This window comes from Talpa occidentalis, unplaced genomic scaffold (genome assembly GCF_014898055.3).
Source record: "Talpa occidentalis isolate TD23 unplaced genomic scaffold, MPIMG_talOcc4v2.1, whole genome shotgun sequence".
NCBI classification, from domain to species: domain Eukaryota; kingdom Metazoa; phylum Chordata; class Mammalia; order Eulipotyphla; family Talpidae; genus Talpa; species Talpa occidentalis.
In genome coordinates, this window is record NW_026555331.1 from 72,485,710 (window position 1) to 72,504,873 (window position 19,164).

General features: G+C 36.7%; 1 protein-coding gene across 1 annotated transcript in view; it reads left to right on the forward strand.

The window, feature by feature from the left end:
* Window positions 1–19,164, forward strand: part of PRKDC (protein kinase, DNA-activated, catalytic subunit) — a 250,915-nt gene that overhangs the window by 35,299 nt on the left and 196,452 nt on the right. Inside the window, exons 26-30 of the mRNA XM_037506810.2 lie at window positions 2,276–2,383; window positions 3,432–3,658; window positions 13,323–13,417; window positions 15,575–15,674; window positions 16,814–16,947. Coding sequence (XP_037362707.1) covers window positions 2,276–2,383; window positions 3,432–3,658; window positions 13,323–13,417; window positions 15,575–15,674; window positions 16,814–16,947 — 664 coding nt within the window. The remainder of the gene's footprint in view (window positions 1–2,275; window positions 2,384–3,431; window positions 3,659–13,322; window positions 13,418–15,574; window positions 15,675–16,813; window positions 16,948–19,164) is intronic.

Here is a 19,164-nt window from a genome sequence, read left to right on the forward strand (position 1 = left end):
TACTAATTTTACTTTGCATATTCCCTTCCAGTTCTATCCATGTTGTTGCAAATGACAAGAGTTCATCTTGTTTTATAGTTGAGTAGTAGTTCATCTGTTTCTTCATCTTGGTAGATAGACTGTACTGACCTAGAATTTTGTCCATATCTTTAACGTTACTGAATTTTCTGGCATAGAGTTGTTCATGGTAAACTCTTAAGATCATTTGCATTTCTGTGCTACCTGTGTTTTTTTCTTCTCTTTTATTTGTAATTGTGTTCTCAATGTTTTTTTTCTTTTATTTCAGCCTAGCTAAAGGTTAATTATTGCTTGTCTTCTCAAAGAAGTAGTTCTTAGTTTCATGAATTTCTTTTTGTATTGACTTTTTGATGTCTATTTCATTTACTTCAATTCTTATTTTTATTATTTCCTTCTACTAAATTTGGGGTTGTTCTCTTTCTCAAGTTGCTTTAGGTGTGATATTAGATTGTTTATTTGAGATTTTTCTTGCTTGTTAATCTGGGCCTGTATTGTAATTATCTTCACTCTTCAGACTGCTTTTGGTACATCTCAGAGACTCTGGTAGCTTGTATCATCATTTTCATTCATCTCAGGGTATTTTTAAATTTCTGCTTTGATTTCCTCTTTTATCTGATAGCTGTTAAGTTGCATGTTGTTTAGTCTATTTAATATTTTTCCTGGTTTTTCTTTTTTTGTCACTGATTTCTAACTTTATGGCATTCTGGTCAGAAAGAATACTAGGTACAATTCTGATCTTTGTATTTTATTTACAGTTTACTTATGTCCAAGATATGATCTGTTCTTGAAAATGTCCTATGTGCAATTGAAAAAAATATGTATACAGTGGTTTGGGGGTGAAATATTCTGTGTATGTCAAACCTGTTTATTCTAGTTCTTCATTTAAGGCTATTGTTTCTTTATCTTTTTGTCTTGTTGAACTGTCTGTAGATGTCAGTGGAACATTACAATTCTTTAGCAGTATTGTGGTGGTGTCAGTATTTCTCTTTGTTTCTGTTGTTTTTGGTTCTGTTATTGTTTTCTGTACCTTTGTGCTCCAGCATTGAGTACAGATATATTTATGAGTGGTATTTCTTCTTATATTAGTTCTTAGTCTAATACTTATGTAGTGTCCATCTCTTACTACTTTTTTTAACTGAAAGTCTTTTTTCAGATATAGTTGTTCCTGATTTTTATTGGGTTGCCATTTGCTTGTTTACTTGTCTTCAAGATTTTAACTCTAAGTCTGTATTTTTCTTTGTTGGTAAGATGAGTTTCTTATAAACAACAGAAGGTTGAACTTTGTTTTGAAATCCGTTCAGTCACACTACGTCTTTTGACTGGTGAGTTTAGGTCATTTACATTTAAGGTGATTATTGCAACATACAAGTTTTCATTGTCATTATGTTACTGTTTTTGGTTTGTCTTCTCTATTTTTGATGATTTCATGTTATTTTTTATTTTAATTCCATGCCCATTGTCTTATGTATTACTTCTATTAAATTTTGCTTGAGTGTTCTAGTGAGATTATTGTAGGCTTTTTGCATGTCTCATTAGACAATCTGGTCTCTGACTCGTTCTGATGGGCTGCATTGTTACTTTCTCCCTCCTCTAAGTGATTTAGTTGTGTATTGCCTCAATATTTAGAATTTCTTTCTTGTGCAGCTTGCTGTTGATAAATTCTTTCAGGTTTTGCTCTAAGTCCCATATTTTTCCTCCTATTTTGATTATTAATCTTACTGGGTGAAGAATTCTAGGCAGGAAGTTATTTTTTTTAAAAATACTTTAAATATCTCTTTCCATTTCCTTCATGCTTATAATGTTCCTACTGAGTAGTTCTCTGACAGTCTCATTGGTGCTTCATTATGGGTTTCCTGTTTTTTTCTTTTGATGTTTTTAATATTCTGTCTTGGTCACTGGCTTTCGACAGCTTTATTATAATGTGCCTTGGTGTTTGCGCATGCCATTTATTTATTTATTTTTTATTTATTTATTTATGCAAGCACTGAGTATAGTCAGAAGCACCGGAGGGTGAGAGAATTCACCAGAGCGGGAAACAGAACAGGCAGACTGATGAAATACACTACCGAGGGGAGCAGCCGGTGTGGCAGGAGAGGTCTGTCGCACCGCACCATATGGGACCCTCGTTAGGGATTGAACTGGTGCTGCAGAGGTGCTCATCTGCTGCGCCACAGGGGGTGCCCTGTGCATGCCATTTAAATGAAACTCTAAAATGTAAAATTATTCTAGTAATAAAGTAATGGCTTTGTTTCCTCAGGTGACAAGGCAACTATATGAGCCACTGGTTATGCAACTGATTCATTGGTTCACTAACAATAAGAAATTTGAAAGTCAGGATACTGTTGCCTTACTAGAAACAATACTGGTAAGTAATGGTTAATTATTTTCTTGCTATTCCTCTTGAGTAATTATGTTTGATGCATATTTACATCTTTTAAAGAAAAGCTACCTGTTAGGGTACCAAAATGTAGCGTCTAGCTACTTCATATCATCTTTTTTTTATTTTAGAGAATTGGTGAAATGGCATTTTAACGATTCCAATTTGAATCTTCCTCAGACTTATTGGCCATATTTATTTACTTAAGTATTAATTTTGTATCTCTTCAAGCAGAAACCACATATTCTTTCTTTATTTCATTTTTTCTTTTTTTTTTGGAGGGTGGTTATAAATTTGACTTCACAAGAAGTCTGTGTGTGTGCGCTGAGGTTTGAAGAAGTAAATAAGAACATTCTTTGACTTTTATCTGAATTGTATTTTTTAAAAGAAAAAATCTATAGTACAATAATTAAGAGTAAAAGGAATTTTGTAAGCTTATCCAAGTTTTCTTGTGCATTCATCTACTAAAGGACCCTAGAACCCTTAACTCACTATTTACCTAGAACTGGTGACTGTAGAAATAAAATTGCCTGAATTTGATCACTCGTTCACTGAGGGAAGAATGAACCTTAGTATCTTTTGATACTTATTTTATTATAACTTGTTCATTATTTGCAAACAGTTTTACATTGGGCTCCTTTAATAGTCATCTTATTTAATTTTACCTGTTATTTGAACATATAACTTTGTTTTGTCATATATATTGACTTTGGAATAAAAGCCAAGTTTGTCCAGACAAATGCCATTTAATTTTAGGTTTTTGCAAATTGATTCCAACTTGAATCTGAGTGTCAGTTTCTGTTAACTTTAAGAGAGCCAGAGGAAATAAAGAATTTGATAAGGGCATCCAGATAGAGGAAATATGGCATCAAATACTTGGAGTGTTTGTGAGGAGTTTGATCTGTTTTGAGTTTTGTTTACATTAGTTTTACTAGTGTTTAGTTTTTCTTGAATAGTGTTCTAAATTAATTTTCATAACACACTGTGCTCAGAGGTGGAATAATACCTTCAGTTGTCATTTTATACTTTGTTTCAGGATGGCATCGTGGACCCTGTTGACAGTACCTTAAGAGATTTTTGTGGTCGGTGTATTCGAGAATTTCTCAAATGGTCCATTAAGCAGACTACCCCACAGCAACAGGAAAGAAGTCCAGTAAACACCAAATCACTTTTCAAGCGATTGTACAGCTTTGCACTTCACCCCAATGCTTTTAAGAGGCTAGGAGCATCACTTGCTTTTAATAATATCTATAGGGAATTCAGGTAAGTATCCACCTGACATGGAGGAATGTCAAAGACTTCTTAAAATTTTTTACTATTGATTTTGAAGAGCAAGAAAGTGTTTATGTATCCATGTAGTCATATATCAAGCATTTAATAAGTAATATGTGCTCTGGGAATTGCAAAATGAATAAAATGCAGTTTGCCCTCAAGAAGTGTTCAGAAACTACTGAGAAATACATGCAAACATAATCTGTGTTTTGGATGAGCATCTTACAAATGTAATAAGAGATGTAAAACAGTGTCTTTTGGAGTTTGTAAGAGGAGTATCTAAACCAGTTTAAGTAGGTTAGGGTAGGCTTCCTGTAAATGAGACTTTTGAGATGAGATTTGAAGTATAGAAATCAGCTAGAGCATTCTAAATCAAAGAAATAGGATGATATATCAGGACATGTAAGCATTTCATACTTGCAGACTGTGAAATTAAGGTTTGGAAGGGAGTATAGGGAGACTGGCCAGAAACTTATCTGTTGGGTTAATAAATGTAAGTCACCTCTAGTGACATCACATTCCTGAACTAGTGGGAGCAGGGGGGTGACATGGTTAGATATCCTCTTCACATTCACTTGCCACTAGCTATTTAGACAGTAGATCTTAGTGGGACAGGAAATGAGGGCCGGGGCACCAGTGAAATGGCTGTTCCACAAGTCCAAGAAAAAAGAAAATTAGTTCCTATCCTGAGGTAGTTGTGGTATTTGCTCATTAGTTTAGCATTATTTGTTAAGAATATTATGTGCCAGAACTGTTCTAAATGTTGGAGATACAACCTTTTGTGAGGGTTGCATTTAAGAAAAAGACATAGTAAATCACATAGATTAAAATTTGTAGCTAAAATTTGTGCATTTTAAGTAGTGATATACATTTACCAGGTAGTCATACAGTGAGGAACTTGACCTTGTTTGGTCAGAATAACTTCTCTCAGGAAATGGCTAAAGACAGAGAAGAGGGGAGTGGTTGTTAAGGTAAGATAGATGATAGGTAGGTGGATAAGGTTGATAGATGATAGATAGGAGTCTGTGTGTGCATGTGCGTATGTACACATGTCTGAAAATTGGTAGCATTTGATGCTAGTACATTATTTTCAAGAAAATTATTTTTTTAAATAATAAATTTTATTTTTATATTCCCCATACAATTGCAACCCCCCCATTCTGACCCCAGTCCCTCCCCTCCCGACCCCCAACCCCAAAAAGTGTCTCTGGTTCATAGTTTTTTGTTGATTTTGATTTTCACTTTCTTATAATTATTCCTTTTCCTGGTCCCTTATTTAAGTTTTCTAGATTCCTGCTATGAGTGAGACCATCCGGTATTTTTCTTTTTCTTTCTGGCTTATTTCGCTGCGCATGATCCCTTCCAGCGCCATCCATGTTGCTGCAAATTGCATGTGTTTATCTTTTTTGAAGGCTGAGTAATATTCCATGGTATATATGTACCACATCTTCTTGATCCAGTCATCTATTTTTGGGCATTTGGGCTGTTTCCAAAGCTTAGCTATTGTAAACAGTGCTGCTATAAACATAGGGGTGCAGGTGTTCTTTGGAATTGATGTTTCTGTGTCCTTTGGGTAAATACCTAGGAGTGGAATTGCTGGATCATATGGAAGCTCTATTTTTAGTAGGTCCAGAAATCTCCACACAGCTCTCCATAGTGGTTGGACCAGTTTGCACTCCCACCAACAATGCAGAAGAGTTCCTTTTTCTCCACACCCTCGCCAACATTTGTTGTTGCTAGTTTTTTTAATATGTGCCATTCTCACTGGTGTAAGATGGTATCTCATGGTAGTTTTGATTTGCATTTCCCTGATTACACATGATGTTGAACATTTTTTCAGATGCCTGTTGGCCATTTGCATTTCCTCTTCAGAGAAGTTTCTTTTTAGTTCTTCTGCCCATTTTTTCACTGGATTATTTTCTTTGTTGTTGTTGAGTCTCATCAGCTCTTTTCAGGTTTTTGTGATCAGTCCTTTATCATCAGTGTTGTGTGCAAAAATGTTCTCCCAGTTGGTGGGGTTTCTCTTTGTTTTTGTTATTGTCTCTTTTGCTGTGCAGAAGCTCTTTAATTTGATGTAGTCCCAGCTGTTTATCTTTGCCTTCACTATCACTGCTTTGGGTGATGTGTCTGTAAAGATGTCTTTGATGTGCAAATCACGTAGTGTTTCGCCTATATTTCCTTCTATGTATTTTATGGTTTCAGGACTTATGTCTAGTTCTTTAATCCATTTTGAGTTGATTTTTGTGCATGGTGTGAGGTAGTGGTCAAGCTTCATTCTTTTGCATGTAGCGACCCAGTTTTCCCAGCACCATTTATTGAACAAACTTTCTTTGCTCCAATTCATAGTCTTTGCTCCTTTTTCAAAGATTAGTTGACCATAAATCTGTGTGTTTATTTCTGGATTTTCTGTTCGATTCCATTGGTCTGAATGTCTGTTCTTGTTCCAATACCATGCGGTTTTGAAGATTATGGCTTTGTAGTATAGTTTGAAGTCTGGGCGTGTGATGCCTCCATTCCCTTCTTTTTTTTTCAGGAGAGCTTTGGCTATTCGGGGTTTTTTGTGATTCCATATGAATTTCATCATTAATTGTTCTATTTCTTTGAAGAATGACATTGAAATTTTGATTGGAATAGCATTGAATCTGTATATTGCTTTTGGAAGGATGGCCATTTTAATAATGTTTATTCTTCCAATCCATGAACAGGGGATGTCTTTCCATTTCTTTGTGTCTTCTTCTATTTCTTTTAACAGTGTTTTATAGTTTTCTTTGTATAGGTCCTTTACCTCTTTTGTTAGATTTATTCCCAAATATTTGATTTTTTTGTTTCAATTATAAAAGGGATGTTTTTTTTTTATTTCTTCTTCTTCAGATTTATTGTTTGTGTATAGGAAGGCTACTGACTTTTGCGTGTTGATTTTGTATCCCTCCACTTTCCTGAACTGATTGATGAGTTGAATTAGTTTTTCTGTGGAGTTTTTGGGGTTCTCTATGTATATTATCATATCATCTGCAAATAGTGATAGTTTGACTTCTTCTTTTCCTATTTGGATTCCTTGTATGTCTTTCTTTTGTCTTATTACTCTGGCTAGGACTTCCAGTATTATATTGAAAAGCAGTGGTGAGAGTGGACATCCTTGTCTTGTTCCAGATCTTAATGGAATTGCTTTCAGCTTTTCACCATTGAGAATGATACTGGCTGTTGGCTTGTCATAGATGGCCTTTATGATGTTGAGGTATGTTCCTTGTATCCCAAGAATTTCAAGGACTTTTATCATGAATGGGTGTTGCACTTTGTCGAAAGCTTTCTCAGCATCTATTGATATTATCATATGGTTTTTATATTTCTTTTTGTTGATGTGTTGGATAACGTTGATTGATTTTCGGATGTTGAACCATCCTTTTGTCCCTGAAATGAATCCTACTTGGTCCTGGTGAATTATCTTATGGATACATTGTTGGATTCTGATAGCTAAAATTTTACTGAGGATTTTTGCATCAGTGTTCATTAGGGAGATTGGCCTGTAGTTTTCCTTTTTTGTATTGTCCTTGTTCGGTTTTGGTATGGGATGCAGCAAAAGCAGTAATAAGAGGAAAATATATAGCAATAGAAGCTCACATCAAGAAACAAGAAAGAACTCAAAGAAACAACCTAATCTCGAAGCTCAAAGATCTAGAAAAAGAACAACAAAAAAACCCCAAAACCAGTAGAAGAAAAGAAATAATAAAAACCAAAGCAGAAATAAATGAAATTGAAACTAAAAAAAAACAATCCAAATGATCAATGAAACCAAGAGTTGGTTCTTTGAAAAAAATCAATAAAATAGACAAACCTCTAGCCAGGCTCACAAAGGAAAAAAGGGAGAAAGCACAAATAAACAGGATCATCAATGAAAGAGGAGAAATCACAACGGACACAGCAGAAATCAAAAGAATTATCAGTAACTACTATGAACAGTTATATGGAAACAAGTTCAACAATCTAGAGGAGATGGACAAATTCCTACAACTCTACAATCACCCAAAGCTAGATAAAGAAGAAATAGAACACCTAAACAGACCAATTACAAGCAGCGAAATTGAAATGATAATCAAAAACCTCCCCAAAAACAGAAGCCCAGGACCTGATGGATTTACAAATGAATTCTACCAAACATTAAGAAACAAATTAGTGCCTATCCTCCACAAACTCTTCCAAAAAATTGAGAAGTAAGGGATAATACCAAACACGTTCTATGAAGCCAACATTACACTAATATTTTCAAGAAAATTTTAAATTGTGAAACATATATGTACAATATTGTGTAAAACATATGTATAAAGCTTTTAGAATAGTAATAATATAGTTCCTGAAGCCCAATAACTAGTTTAAGAAATAGAACATTATCAATATTTTAGAACCTCCCCTATCCTGTGGTAATCATTCTCCTCCCCATTATGTTAGTTGTTTTCTTGCCTTTTTTGTAATTTCTTTATCTGTGTATGTGCCCTAAACAGTATGCTTTTTGCATTTTGGAAAGCAGATAGGAATTAGAAACACAGCTGTATAGTGAAGGGTTACTGTTTTCACTGGTAGCAGAAGGATCCTGGGAGACTTGGCTGGGTGGAGACAGGTTTCGTTCTTCCCTAAGAGATTACAGGAGCCCATTTCAAGAAATTAGATTGACAATGTCCATTGTTAGTCCTGGGAAGCAGAGCTCTCCAGAATTGCGAAGTTGGCTAGCAGCTAACATTTAGAAGAAATAATCATCAGAGAGTGTGAACTACCCTTTAATTTCTCCTTCTCAGTTTCCAGTGGCCTTCCCCCATCTGTTAGGAGGTCAAAGTAAACTTATCTTGTTGGGTAAATGTACACAGTCTAGAAAGCAAATATGGATGGGAGAAGAATGTCAAGTCCATCATTATGGTAGACTAAGTTATGAAAACTTAGAATAGACCTTCTCTCTAGGTTGAAAGCCTACCCTGTAGTATCTTGATGGAGACAGCTCTCAGCAGCTCTATTCTTGGCTTCCTAATCCCTTCCTTGTCTGTGTCTCTGATTCTTCTCATCGGTGCACCTTTCTCTTCTTTCTTGTGATTATCTTTGATTTCCTTTTCCTCTGTCTCTTTCTTCAGTATCTCATTTATTGGACCACATCCCAAATGGCTTTTTGAGAAAATGTGCATGAGAAATAATTTTTTAAAACTTGCATAATGAGTAATATAAATACAAGCCTGATGTTTCCTTTCTGCATTCTAATGAGTTATGTTGTATAGGGAGCGCAGTTTCAGAGGATTGTCTGTCATGTCGTTTCTTTTTTTATCTACTTTAGCTGATACTTGTGCCTGAGGTAAAAACCATTATATATAATGTTGGCCTTCTAAAGCTTCTACATTTTAGCCCTAGCTCCTGTAGTGATTTTTTAAAAAATAATTTATTTATTCAAATATGTTTTAAATCATTCTTTTTTTTTTTTTCCCACAATGTTTGATTTTTTTTTCTCAGGTATAGTCCCCATAGAATTTCTGCCACCAATTCACCTGTGCACCATTACTATGGTCCCTTGTTTGTTTTTTGTCTTGTTGATCTGTCCATTGGTGAGAGTGGGGTGCTGAAGTCTCCCACTATATATGTATTTTCACTAATGTCTGTTTTCAGATCTGATAGCAATTGTCATATATTTTGGTGCTACTTCATTTGGTGAGTATATGATAATGAGTGTTATATCTTCCTGGTGTATGTCCCCTTAATCATAATGTAGTGTCTGTGTCTCTTCCCCTTTTTTAGTTTGAAGTCTATTTCATCTGATACAAGTATAGATGTTCCTGCCTTCTTTTTTGTTCCATTTGCTTGTAGGATTGTTTTCCAACCTTTTACTTTCAGTCTGTATTTACCTTTTGTAGTTAAATGTGTGTCCTGGAAACAGCAGAAGGTTGGATTTTGTTTTTTGATCCAACCTGCTACTCTGTATCTTTTTTTTTTTTTTAAAGATTTATTTTATTTATACAAGAGCTGGGGTACAATCCAGATGCGCAGAAGGGTGAGAGGATTCGCCAGAGACAGAGTGGGGAACAGACCAGACAGACTGACAAAATACACTGCTGAGGGGAGCAGTGGGCGAGACAGGAGAGGTCTGCTCGCCAGGTGGGTTGCTCCGAGGCCCGCGGGGATCAAACCGGCACTGCAGAGGCTGCGAACAGCCTCACAGCACTGCACTCAACCGCCTGCACCACCAGGGAGGCCCAACTCTGTGTCTTTTTATTGATGAGTTTAGTCCATTTACATTTGGAGATAATATTGATATATTGGCATCTGTATTTGCCACTTTGTGTTTTTGTGATTTTATTCCTTGCCTATTCTCTTCTTACTCATTGACGTTAGGGCATTTTTTGTAGTATTTTTTGGAGTAGGAGTTTAGTTGTAATGAATTTCTGGAGTTTCTGTTTGTCTGAGACAGTCCTTATTTTTTCTTCATAGAGGAAAGATAGCTTTGTAGGGTATAGTATTCTTTTTTTTTTTAAAAAAAGATTTATTTATTTTATACACGCATTGGGTACATTCAGAAGCGCGGGAGGGTGAGAGAATTCACCAGAGCCAGAGTGGGGAGCAGAGCAGGCAGAAGGACCGAAGCACACTGCTGAGGGGAGCAGCGGGCTGCAGGCGAGGTCCGCGTGCCATGCGGGACCCTCCTCCGGTGGCCGGGGAGCAGCCGGGGATCGAACCGGCGCTGCAGAGGCTGCAGGCAGCTTTGCAACCCAGCGCTCAACCGCTGCGCCACCTGGGAGGCCCAGGGTGTAGTATTCTTGGTTGGCATTTTTGTCCTGGAGTTTGTTGAATATATTACTTCATTTTCTTTTTGCCTGTAGTGTTTCTTAGAAGTCTGATATCGGCCTAATTGGTTTTCCTTTATAGGTTATCTTTTTCTTTCCCCAGTGAGCTTCACTATTTTTTCCTTGCCTTGGACTGTTGAAATCTTTACTATTATGTTATGTGTCTTAATATAGTTTTCTTTTCATTGTGGTTATTTGGTGTTCTTCTCACTTTTTGTATGTCTGTTTTTATCCCCTTCTTCATGCTTGGGAAGTTCTCTTCGATTATCTCCTTGAATAGTTTCTTGGTTCCTTGGCCTCTCTCCTCACTTTCTGGGATTCTTGTAACTCTTTTATTTCCTTTCTTCATGGTGTCGGATAGTTCTCGAAGTGTTTCTTCATTCTTTTTCTTTTGTGCTTCTCTTTCCTTTTCTTTCTTGGCTCTTTATTTCTGTATCTCTGAGAGTACTGATCTATTCTTCCATTTTATCAGTTCTGTTTTCGTTGCTTTTCTCAGAATTTTTTAGTTCCTCCATTAAACTTTTTTTTTAAGATTTATTTATTCATGTATACAAGACCCGGGGTACAGGCCAGATGTGTGGGAGGGTGAGAGGATTCACCAGAGACAGAGCACAGAACAGAACTGGCAAACTGACTGAAATACACTGCTAGGTGAGCAGCGGGTGAGACAGGAGAGGTCTGCTGCACCATGTGGGTATCTCCCAGGCTGGTCAGGATCAAACCCACACTGCAGAGGCTGCGGACAGCTTTACAGTGCTGTGCTCAACCGCCTGCACTACCAGGGAGGCCCCCTCTATTAAACTTTTTTTTTTAAGATTTATTTATTTATTTATACAAGCACTGGGTACAGTCAAAAGCGAGGTAGCGTGAGAGAATTCACCAGAGCCAGAGCCGGGAACAGAACAGGCAGACTGACGAAATACACTGTTGAGGGGAGCAGCAGGCATGGCAGGAGAGATCTGCGTGCCATGTGGGACCCTCACCAGCGGCCAGGGATTGAACCGGTGCTGCAGAGGCTGCAGGCAGCTTTGCAGCCCAGCGCTCAACCGCTGCGCCACCAGCGGAGGCCCCCTCCATTAAACTTTTAATCTCCTGCATTTCTTTCATTTCCTTCTTCAGGGACTCAATTTCATTCTTCAGTTCATTAATTATTTTTCTCATATCATTCTTTTCCTTTTCGTTATCTTTATAATTTTTAATCATGATGATTTTAAATTTTCTATCTGGCAGGCAAAGAAGTTCTTCCATGTCATTGTTGTTGAGTTCTATTGACCTTCCCCTGAGGGCTTGCTTGGTTATTTGTATTTTTCCTTCTCCCTGTTGTTTGTTTTCTAATTTGTTCTATGCTTTGGGACACTGTGCTGCTGGTACTGGCAGGAATCTTTTTGGTGTGCTCCTTCTGGGTTGTCAGGAACTGGTGGCCAGACCAAGTCCAGCACTGTTACACTAAACTCCACAAGGGCAATGATGCTGTGGATATGTTGATGGGTGCTGTCCCTGAAGAACCCCACCTTCTGTGTTTATTCAGTTCCAGAGGGGCATTGTGGGGTCCCTGACTTCCTTTGCAGAGCCTTCCCTCTCTCATTTTCATGGGGCTAATGTGAGGTCCCTGTCTTGTAACTTCCCATCTTGCAACAATGGTGCAGGGGCTGCGCTCACTCCTGGTGCTCACTGTTCCCCCTGTTGGAAGATCCTGCCCAGTGGCGTCTACTCGATTCCAGATTGTGGGTGGGTGTGGGGGCCTCGCTCTGCATACACTTTTCTGCTCACCTGCATCTGCAGACCTCACCCTCTCTCTGTTCCACTGGCGTATCTTGAGGTCCCTATCTTGCAACTCCCCATCTTGCAACAGTCAGCTCCTGTAGTTTTATCACAAATTACTTCTAGTTTTGCTGGTTTGCTTAATGACCTGTTTTCCATTTTGCTTCCATATTTTTGCTCATACCATACATTTTTGGCAATACCTTTAATTTTTGGTGTCAAATCTCGGTATGCATGACTGGGGTAGAATGGGTTTATGGAAATCTGAGACACCCTACCCCTCCTGGGATTCAAATTAAAAAAAAAGAAAAGAAAAGATAGTAATCCTAAATAGCAGTTTGCCATTAGTGTTGTAATTCATTTCAGTTCTCCAGTATCTTGTTGAATTCTGTTTGTTCTAGGAAGCTGCTCCTTTCTGCACTGGGTGGTGCCATGATTCATGGCACAATTAGAATTACTGACTCATAGTTTTCTCTGAATTCCTATGAGATTTAATACCTATATTTGTTGTTTTGTATTTAATGACTTGCTGTCTTGGTTACTAAGGAACTCGTTTTTCCGTAAGAGATCTGGTCTTTGTCATTGGTCTCCCTATGACTTTATATAAGTAGATGGTCCACAGATATCATTGATTGGATTAATTATTTACATGTATGAGATGTGCTTGTATAAATTTTACTGTTGGTGTTGACTTATTTTTGAATAGGTTGCAAATGTTAAAAATTATTCAAAAGAATATAAATGTGGTATCATTGTTCTTTTCTACTACATTCAATTTTAATGAGGTGTGTGGAAATGTGGCACAACAGTGCTTCTAAAGTTATGTGCTCTGAGAATTTCCACAGATGAAAGAGGAGGAAGGGTATAGTGTACAGAGAAAAAGCCCGCATTGCCCTTTCGATTTATGTAGTCTTTGCTTGCTTTTGAAGTTTTCTTGTTTAAGAAGTATCTTGGTTGTCTTAGATTTTAAAGTATTTGATCCGTTTTTAAAAACATATAATTAATGTGTGCATTCTTTAATAATATTCTTATTATCTCTGCCTTATTGTTTTCTTTGGTGAAGCTCAGTATTCTCTGTTTTACAGGGAAGAAGAGTCTCTGGTTGAACAGTTTGTGTTTGAAGCCTTGGTTACATATATGGAAAGTCTGGCCTTAGCACATGCAGATGAGAAATCCTTAGGTAGGTCTTACCCAAGCTTTCTGTTTGAATATCATCTTGTTTGCCAAGTTTTTGAGAACTTTTCCACTCAGAGGACAAGCCTCAGATAATCTCTCATAAGCTGGTTTATTATTTTCTTATGCCTGCCCTTTGTGGTGATAAATGGGAAGGGGACATATGCACCTCCAGAATATCATATCCAGTTTGTAAGAGGTTCTATGTCCTCCTCCTCAAGTAGATTCCCCATCAACCTTTGGTGGCCACTGAGGTTACCTCCTGGTAGGTCAGAGATTCTTCACAGAGCAGGTGGGACAATTTTATTATGATGCTACAATGAAGCAAGCCAGCTTCCATGAAGACACAAAATGTGAAAATGTATAGGTTATAAATGGTAAGGAAAGCTAAAAAAATAACCATTGAGATGAGGTAAATGTCTCTGAACTTACTAGTAGTTATTTAGAAAGTAGGAAGTAGGTCTCATTACAAGATTATGGAAAGTAATTTTGGCCATACTTAAGAAATAGTAAGATTCTACCCACCATGAATGTTAAGTCGGTAAAATTTGAGTTTAGAAAAGAAATTAAGTCAGAAATGGGCTAAAGTAGCTAAAAGAGTAATAAACAGTAGTTTTTATAATTCTACTCAGAAGCAATTAGGAATATCATGGAATTTTTTTTTGAAGATTTTATTTATTTTTATGCATACAAGAGTTGGGGTATAGGCCAGAGGTGCCGAGGATGAGGGGATTCACCAGAGACTGAGTGGGGAGCAGAACAGGAGGATCTACTGAAATATACTGCCGAGGGGAGCAGCAGGTGAGACAGGAGAGGTCTGCTGCACTCTGTGGGCTAGCTCCCTGGCTGGGAATTGAACTCATGCTGCAGTGGCTGTGATAGCTGGATAGCGCTGAGTTCTTTAATCCCTGCGCCACCAGGAGGCCCCTCTGTTTATTTTTTTAATAGATCGGTTGAACTGTGTTATCCTTCATGTTGGTAGCCTACTGTGGGCAAAAATATTTAAAATTTAGTTCTTGTCTTTAAGTTGCTTTATCTTGGCATCCCATATTAGTGAACTTTCCCAACAAGTGAAACTTTATTCAAAATTACTGTAATATTTAAAAAGCATAGAAAACAATTTCTCAGTAACAGCAGTCAAAATAAGTTGTGTAAAGTTCCTTTTCTAAATCACCCTGTGCATTTGTGGATTATTTCACTGTTTTATTTCTGTTCTCCTCTAGTGGCTTAATTTCTTTTCATTATTTCTTTTTAAACTCAGATTTTACTGACTTCATTGTGTAGAATCTTACTATTTCTTAATTATGGCCAAAATTGGGCTTCCCTGGCACAAGAGGTTAAGATGCAACCTATGAAGCTGTCTGCAGCCACTGCAGCGCGAGTTTGATCCCCAGCCACATGGCTCAGCAGACCTCTCCTGACTTGCCAACTGCCCCCCTCAGCAGTGTATTTCAGTCAGTGTGCCTGTTCTATTCCCCATTCTGTGTCTGGTGAATCCTCTCACGCTCCACACCTTTGTCCTGTACCCCAGTTCTTGTATTCATAAATAAATAAATATTAAAAAAAAAGTATGACCAAAATTACTTTCCATAATCTTGTAAAGAGACCTATTTTCTACTTTCTAAATTGTTGCTAGTGAATTCAGAGACATTTACCACATGGTAAATAGTTATTTTTTCAGCTTTCTTTACCATTTATAACCTACACATTTTCACATTTTGTGTCTTCATGGAAGCTGGCTTGCGTCATTGTAGCATTTATACTTTAGCTTACATACCTAGATGTATGAATGACTAGCCTTAAATTGAGGTATACAAGTTTTGGTCAGTAAGTGGGCTTTGTGTTACTGCAAAGTCTCTCATCTCAAACCTGTTAGGTGAGACTGTGCTTTTACTAAGGGAGCAGATGGACAGTTTCCCTTGAAATGTGGTACTGCTGTGTGTGTGAATGTGAATGTATGCATGGAAACCATGTTGTCCTGCACTCTTAAATACAGGTTTTGTTTTTGGACATAGAATAATTTGTATTTTGAGGGGTGAGAAGATATCAACTCTCTTGTAAAATGATCTTTAAAATTTAAAAGCTAAGCCAATAAACTTATAATACTAACTTGTGAATAGTCAGTTTTAGATCTTTGAAAATATATTTTTATATTTGAATACAGGTACAATTCAACAATGTTGTGACACCATTGACCACCTAAGCCGCATTATTGAAAAGAAGCACATTTCTTTAAACACTGCCATAAAACGTCGTACGCCACGGTAGGTGATACGACTTTCTTTTCCATTATTTTCCTGACATAAAACTGATTTTCAGCTAATAAAGGAGAATCTAGGAGGAATGTGTGGAAGTAATAAAGAATTCATTTTCTATACAAGGAATTTCCAAAGAAGTTTGAAAGCTTTATGTTTGAAAATGCTTAGTTCAAGTTACAAGTTTGACCTTGATTGGGATAGTGGACTCAATTTCAAAATTAGTTTTGTAACTAAGACACTTTTTTACCTGCACTAATTTTGAATAAAAATTTGATGTGGAATTATTTGACTAGAGCATTTATGAACTAATAGATAATAACTTGAAATCAGTAAGAACTGAAACATCAAAGTGGTAAGATTTTGATACACATGTCATGATAGAATTTTGAAATGAAGCTGCTCAAAATCAAGGCTTGATTATTAACCAGTTGTTTCCAGTCTTTGTTCTCATTTCTACCGTAGCAGGTTTCGTTCTCAGACAGGATGAGGGGATGTTGTACTTCAGTCCTTCTGGGCCTCTGCACTCAGTCCTAGGGCACTCTGGTTTCTGCTATTGGCAACATTTTTGCAGAAGCATTGACTCAACGTAAACTGGATATTTCCTCTGTTGTTTAAAATTGATTCTTTCATGTTCTACCATTAATTGAGCATGCATCAGGATTCCTTAGAGGTGTAGTTAAAGCATAGGTTGCTGGGCCTGCCCTCAAAATTTGTTTCAGTAGATCTGAGGAAGACGAGGCCCAGATTTTGCCTTTCTGCCCAATTCACAGATGATGTTGATGTAGTTAGTCTGGGGGCCACAATTTGAGGAACACCACTTTAGATTTCAACCCCCCTTTTGTTTTAAGGTACTTTGAAAAATAAACATGAAAATACTTGGTGCTGTTCTTTTAAGAAATGCTTTTAAATTTTTCTTGGTAAAAAAACAAATGAATGAAGGTAAGGAGCAATTAGGATTGATTTAACCTATAACATTTTGATTGCATTCTAATGATAATACATTACTAACAAATTGAATGCCTCTTAGTGAGGTTTATACAATGTACTAGTGTGGCAAAATTGAATCTCTGATTTCTGTAGTCTGGGGTCAGTTAAATGTTCAGTGTTGCAGCATTTATTAATTATGATGTGTTATCTCCATATAGAGGATTTCCTTCTGCGGAGCCATTGTGTTTGCTGAATCTCGTCCAGTGGCTTTTAGCCCATTGTGGGAGACCCCAGACAGAATGTAGACATAAATCCATAGAACTCTTTTATAAATTTGTTCCTTTGTTGCCAGGTATGGTGTTCTTTGTGATCTTTAGGCCTTATAAGTGATGGATTCTGCTTTTATCAGTCTTCTAACCCTAATTTAAAATGTGATCTTGCCATTATTCAGATGAATGTTACAAATATGTTTCAGATACAAAAAAATTAGTATGTTCAATAATCATTACAGATAATTTGTATGACAAATGATAGACATTTCTCAAGGACTTTCAGAAGGAAAGAAAAAAATGCTATTTTTAAGAAATTTTCTTTTTATTTATATATTTTTTTACATCATTGTCATTTTTAAACAATGTTTGCTTCCCCCCACCCCAGTGTAGTCCCCACAGAATTTCCTTCACCAATGCACCCATGCATCATCACCATAGTCCCCTGTGCTCCGCCTTCCCTCCCTCAATCCCTCTCCGTCCTCCTCCCCTGCAGGAAGTTTCTGGTTTATAATTGTTTGTTTGTTCTTGTTTTGTTTTGTATTATTCTTTTTTTTTCCCTGATGTCTTATTTGGTTTCCCTATATTCCTCCTATAAGTGAAACCATCCGATATTTTTCTTTTTCCTTCTGACTTATTTCACTTAGCATAATTCATTCTAGCTCCATCCATAATTCAGCAAATGGCATGAGTATATCTTTTTTGATTGCTGAATAGTCTTCTGTTGTGTATATATAACACATTTTCTTGATCCAGTCATCTATTTTTGGGCATTTGGGTTGTTTACATAGCATACCTATTACAAATAGTGCTGCAATAAACATAGGAATACAGATGTTTTTCTGAATCATTGTTTTTGTGTCCTTTGGGTAAATCCCTAGGAGTGGAATTGCTGGGTCGATGGTAGCTCCATTTTTAGTAGACATACAGCTTTCCACACAGAGTTGGACTAGTTTGTCCTCCCACCAGCAATGTAGGAGAGTTCCTTTTTCACCACATCCTTGCCAACATTTGTTGTTAGTTTTTTGATATGTGCCATTCTCACTGGTGTAAGGTGGTATCTCAGTGTGGTTTATATTTCAATTTTCCTGATTATAAGGGATGTTGAGCATTTTTTCATATGCCTGTTGGGTACTTGCATTTTCTCTTTGGAGAAGTGTCTTTTAAGTTCTTCTGCCCATTTCTTGAAGGGATTGTTTACTTTGTTTTTGTTGAGTCATGTGAGTTATTTGTATATCTTTGTGATCAGCCCCTTATCAGTTGTATGGAGGGCAAAGATTTCTTACCAGTCAGTGGGGTATCTCTTTGTTTTGGTTAATGTCACCTTTACTGTACAGAAGCTTTTCAGTTTGATGTAATCCCAGGTGATAATCTTTTCCTTCACTTTCTTTGCTTTGGGGGATGAGTCTTTAAAGATGTTACTGAGATTATGTCTAGTAGTGTTTTAACTGTATTTTCTTCTATATATTTTATGGTTTCAGGTCTTATGTCCATATCTTTTACCCATTTTGAGTTGATTTTTGTGCATGGTGTGAGGCAGTGGTCTAGTTTATTCTTTTGCATGTGGTGGTCCAGTTTTCCCAGCACCATTTATTGAACAAACTGTCCATGTTCCATTGCATGTTCTTTGCTCCTTGACAAAGATTAGTTGTCCATATAAGTGTGGCTTTATTTCTGGGCTCTCTATTTGATTTTATTTGTCTGTGTGTATGTTTTTATTCCAGTGCCATACTCTTTTAATTATTATGGCTTTGTAATGTAGTTTGAAGTTTGGAAAAATAATACCTCTATTCTCCGTTGTTTTCATCAGTAGGGCTTTGGCTATTCACAATTTCATCATGAATTTCATCAGTATTTGTTCTGTTTCTTTGAAGAATGTCATTGAAATAGCATTGAATCTGTAAATGGCTTTTGGTAGGATGGCTATTTTAATAATGTTAATTTTCCCAATCTATGAGCAGGGGATATCTTTCCATTTCTTTGTGTCTTCTTCTGTTTCTTTTAACAATGTTTTGTAATTTTCTTTGTATAGATCCTTTGCCTCTTTTGTTAGGTGTATTCCAAAGTAATTGATTTTTTTTTTTTGTTTCAATTATAAAAGGGTGGTTTTCTTGATTTCTTCTGCAGGTTTGATTGTTTGTATATAGGAAGGCTACAGATTTTTGTGTTGATTTTTTATCCTGCTACTTTACTAAACTGGTTGATTATTTTGATTAGTTTTTCTGTGGAGTTTTTGGGGTTCTCTATGTATATTTTCATATCGTTTGCAAGTAGTGATAGTTTTACTTCTTATTTCCCTA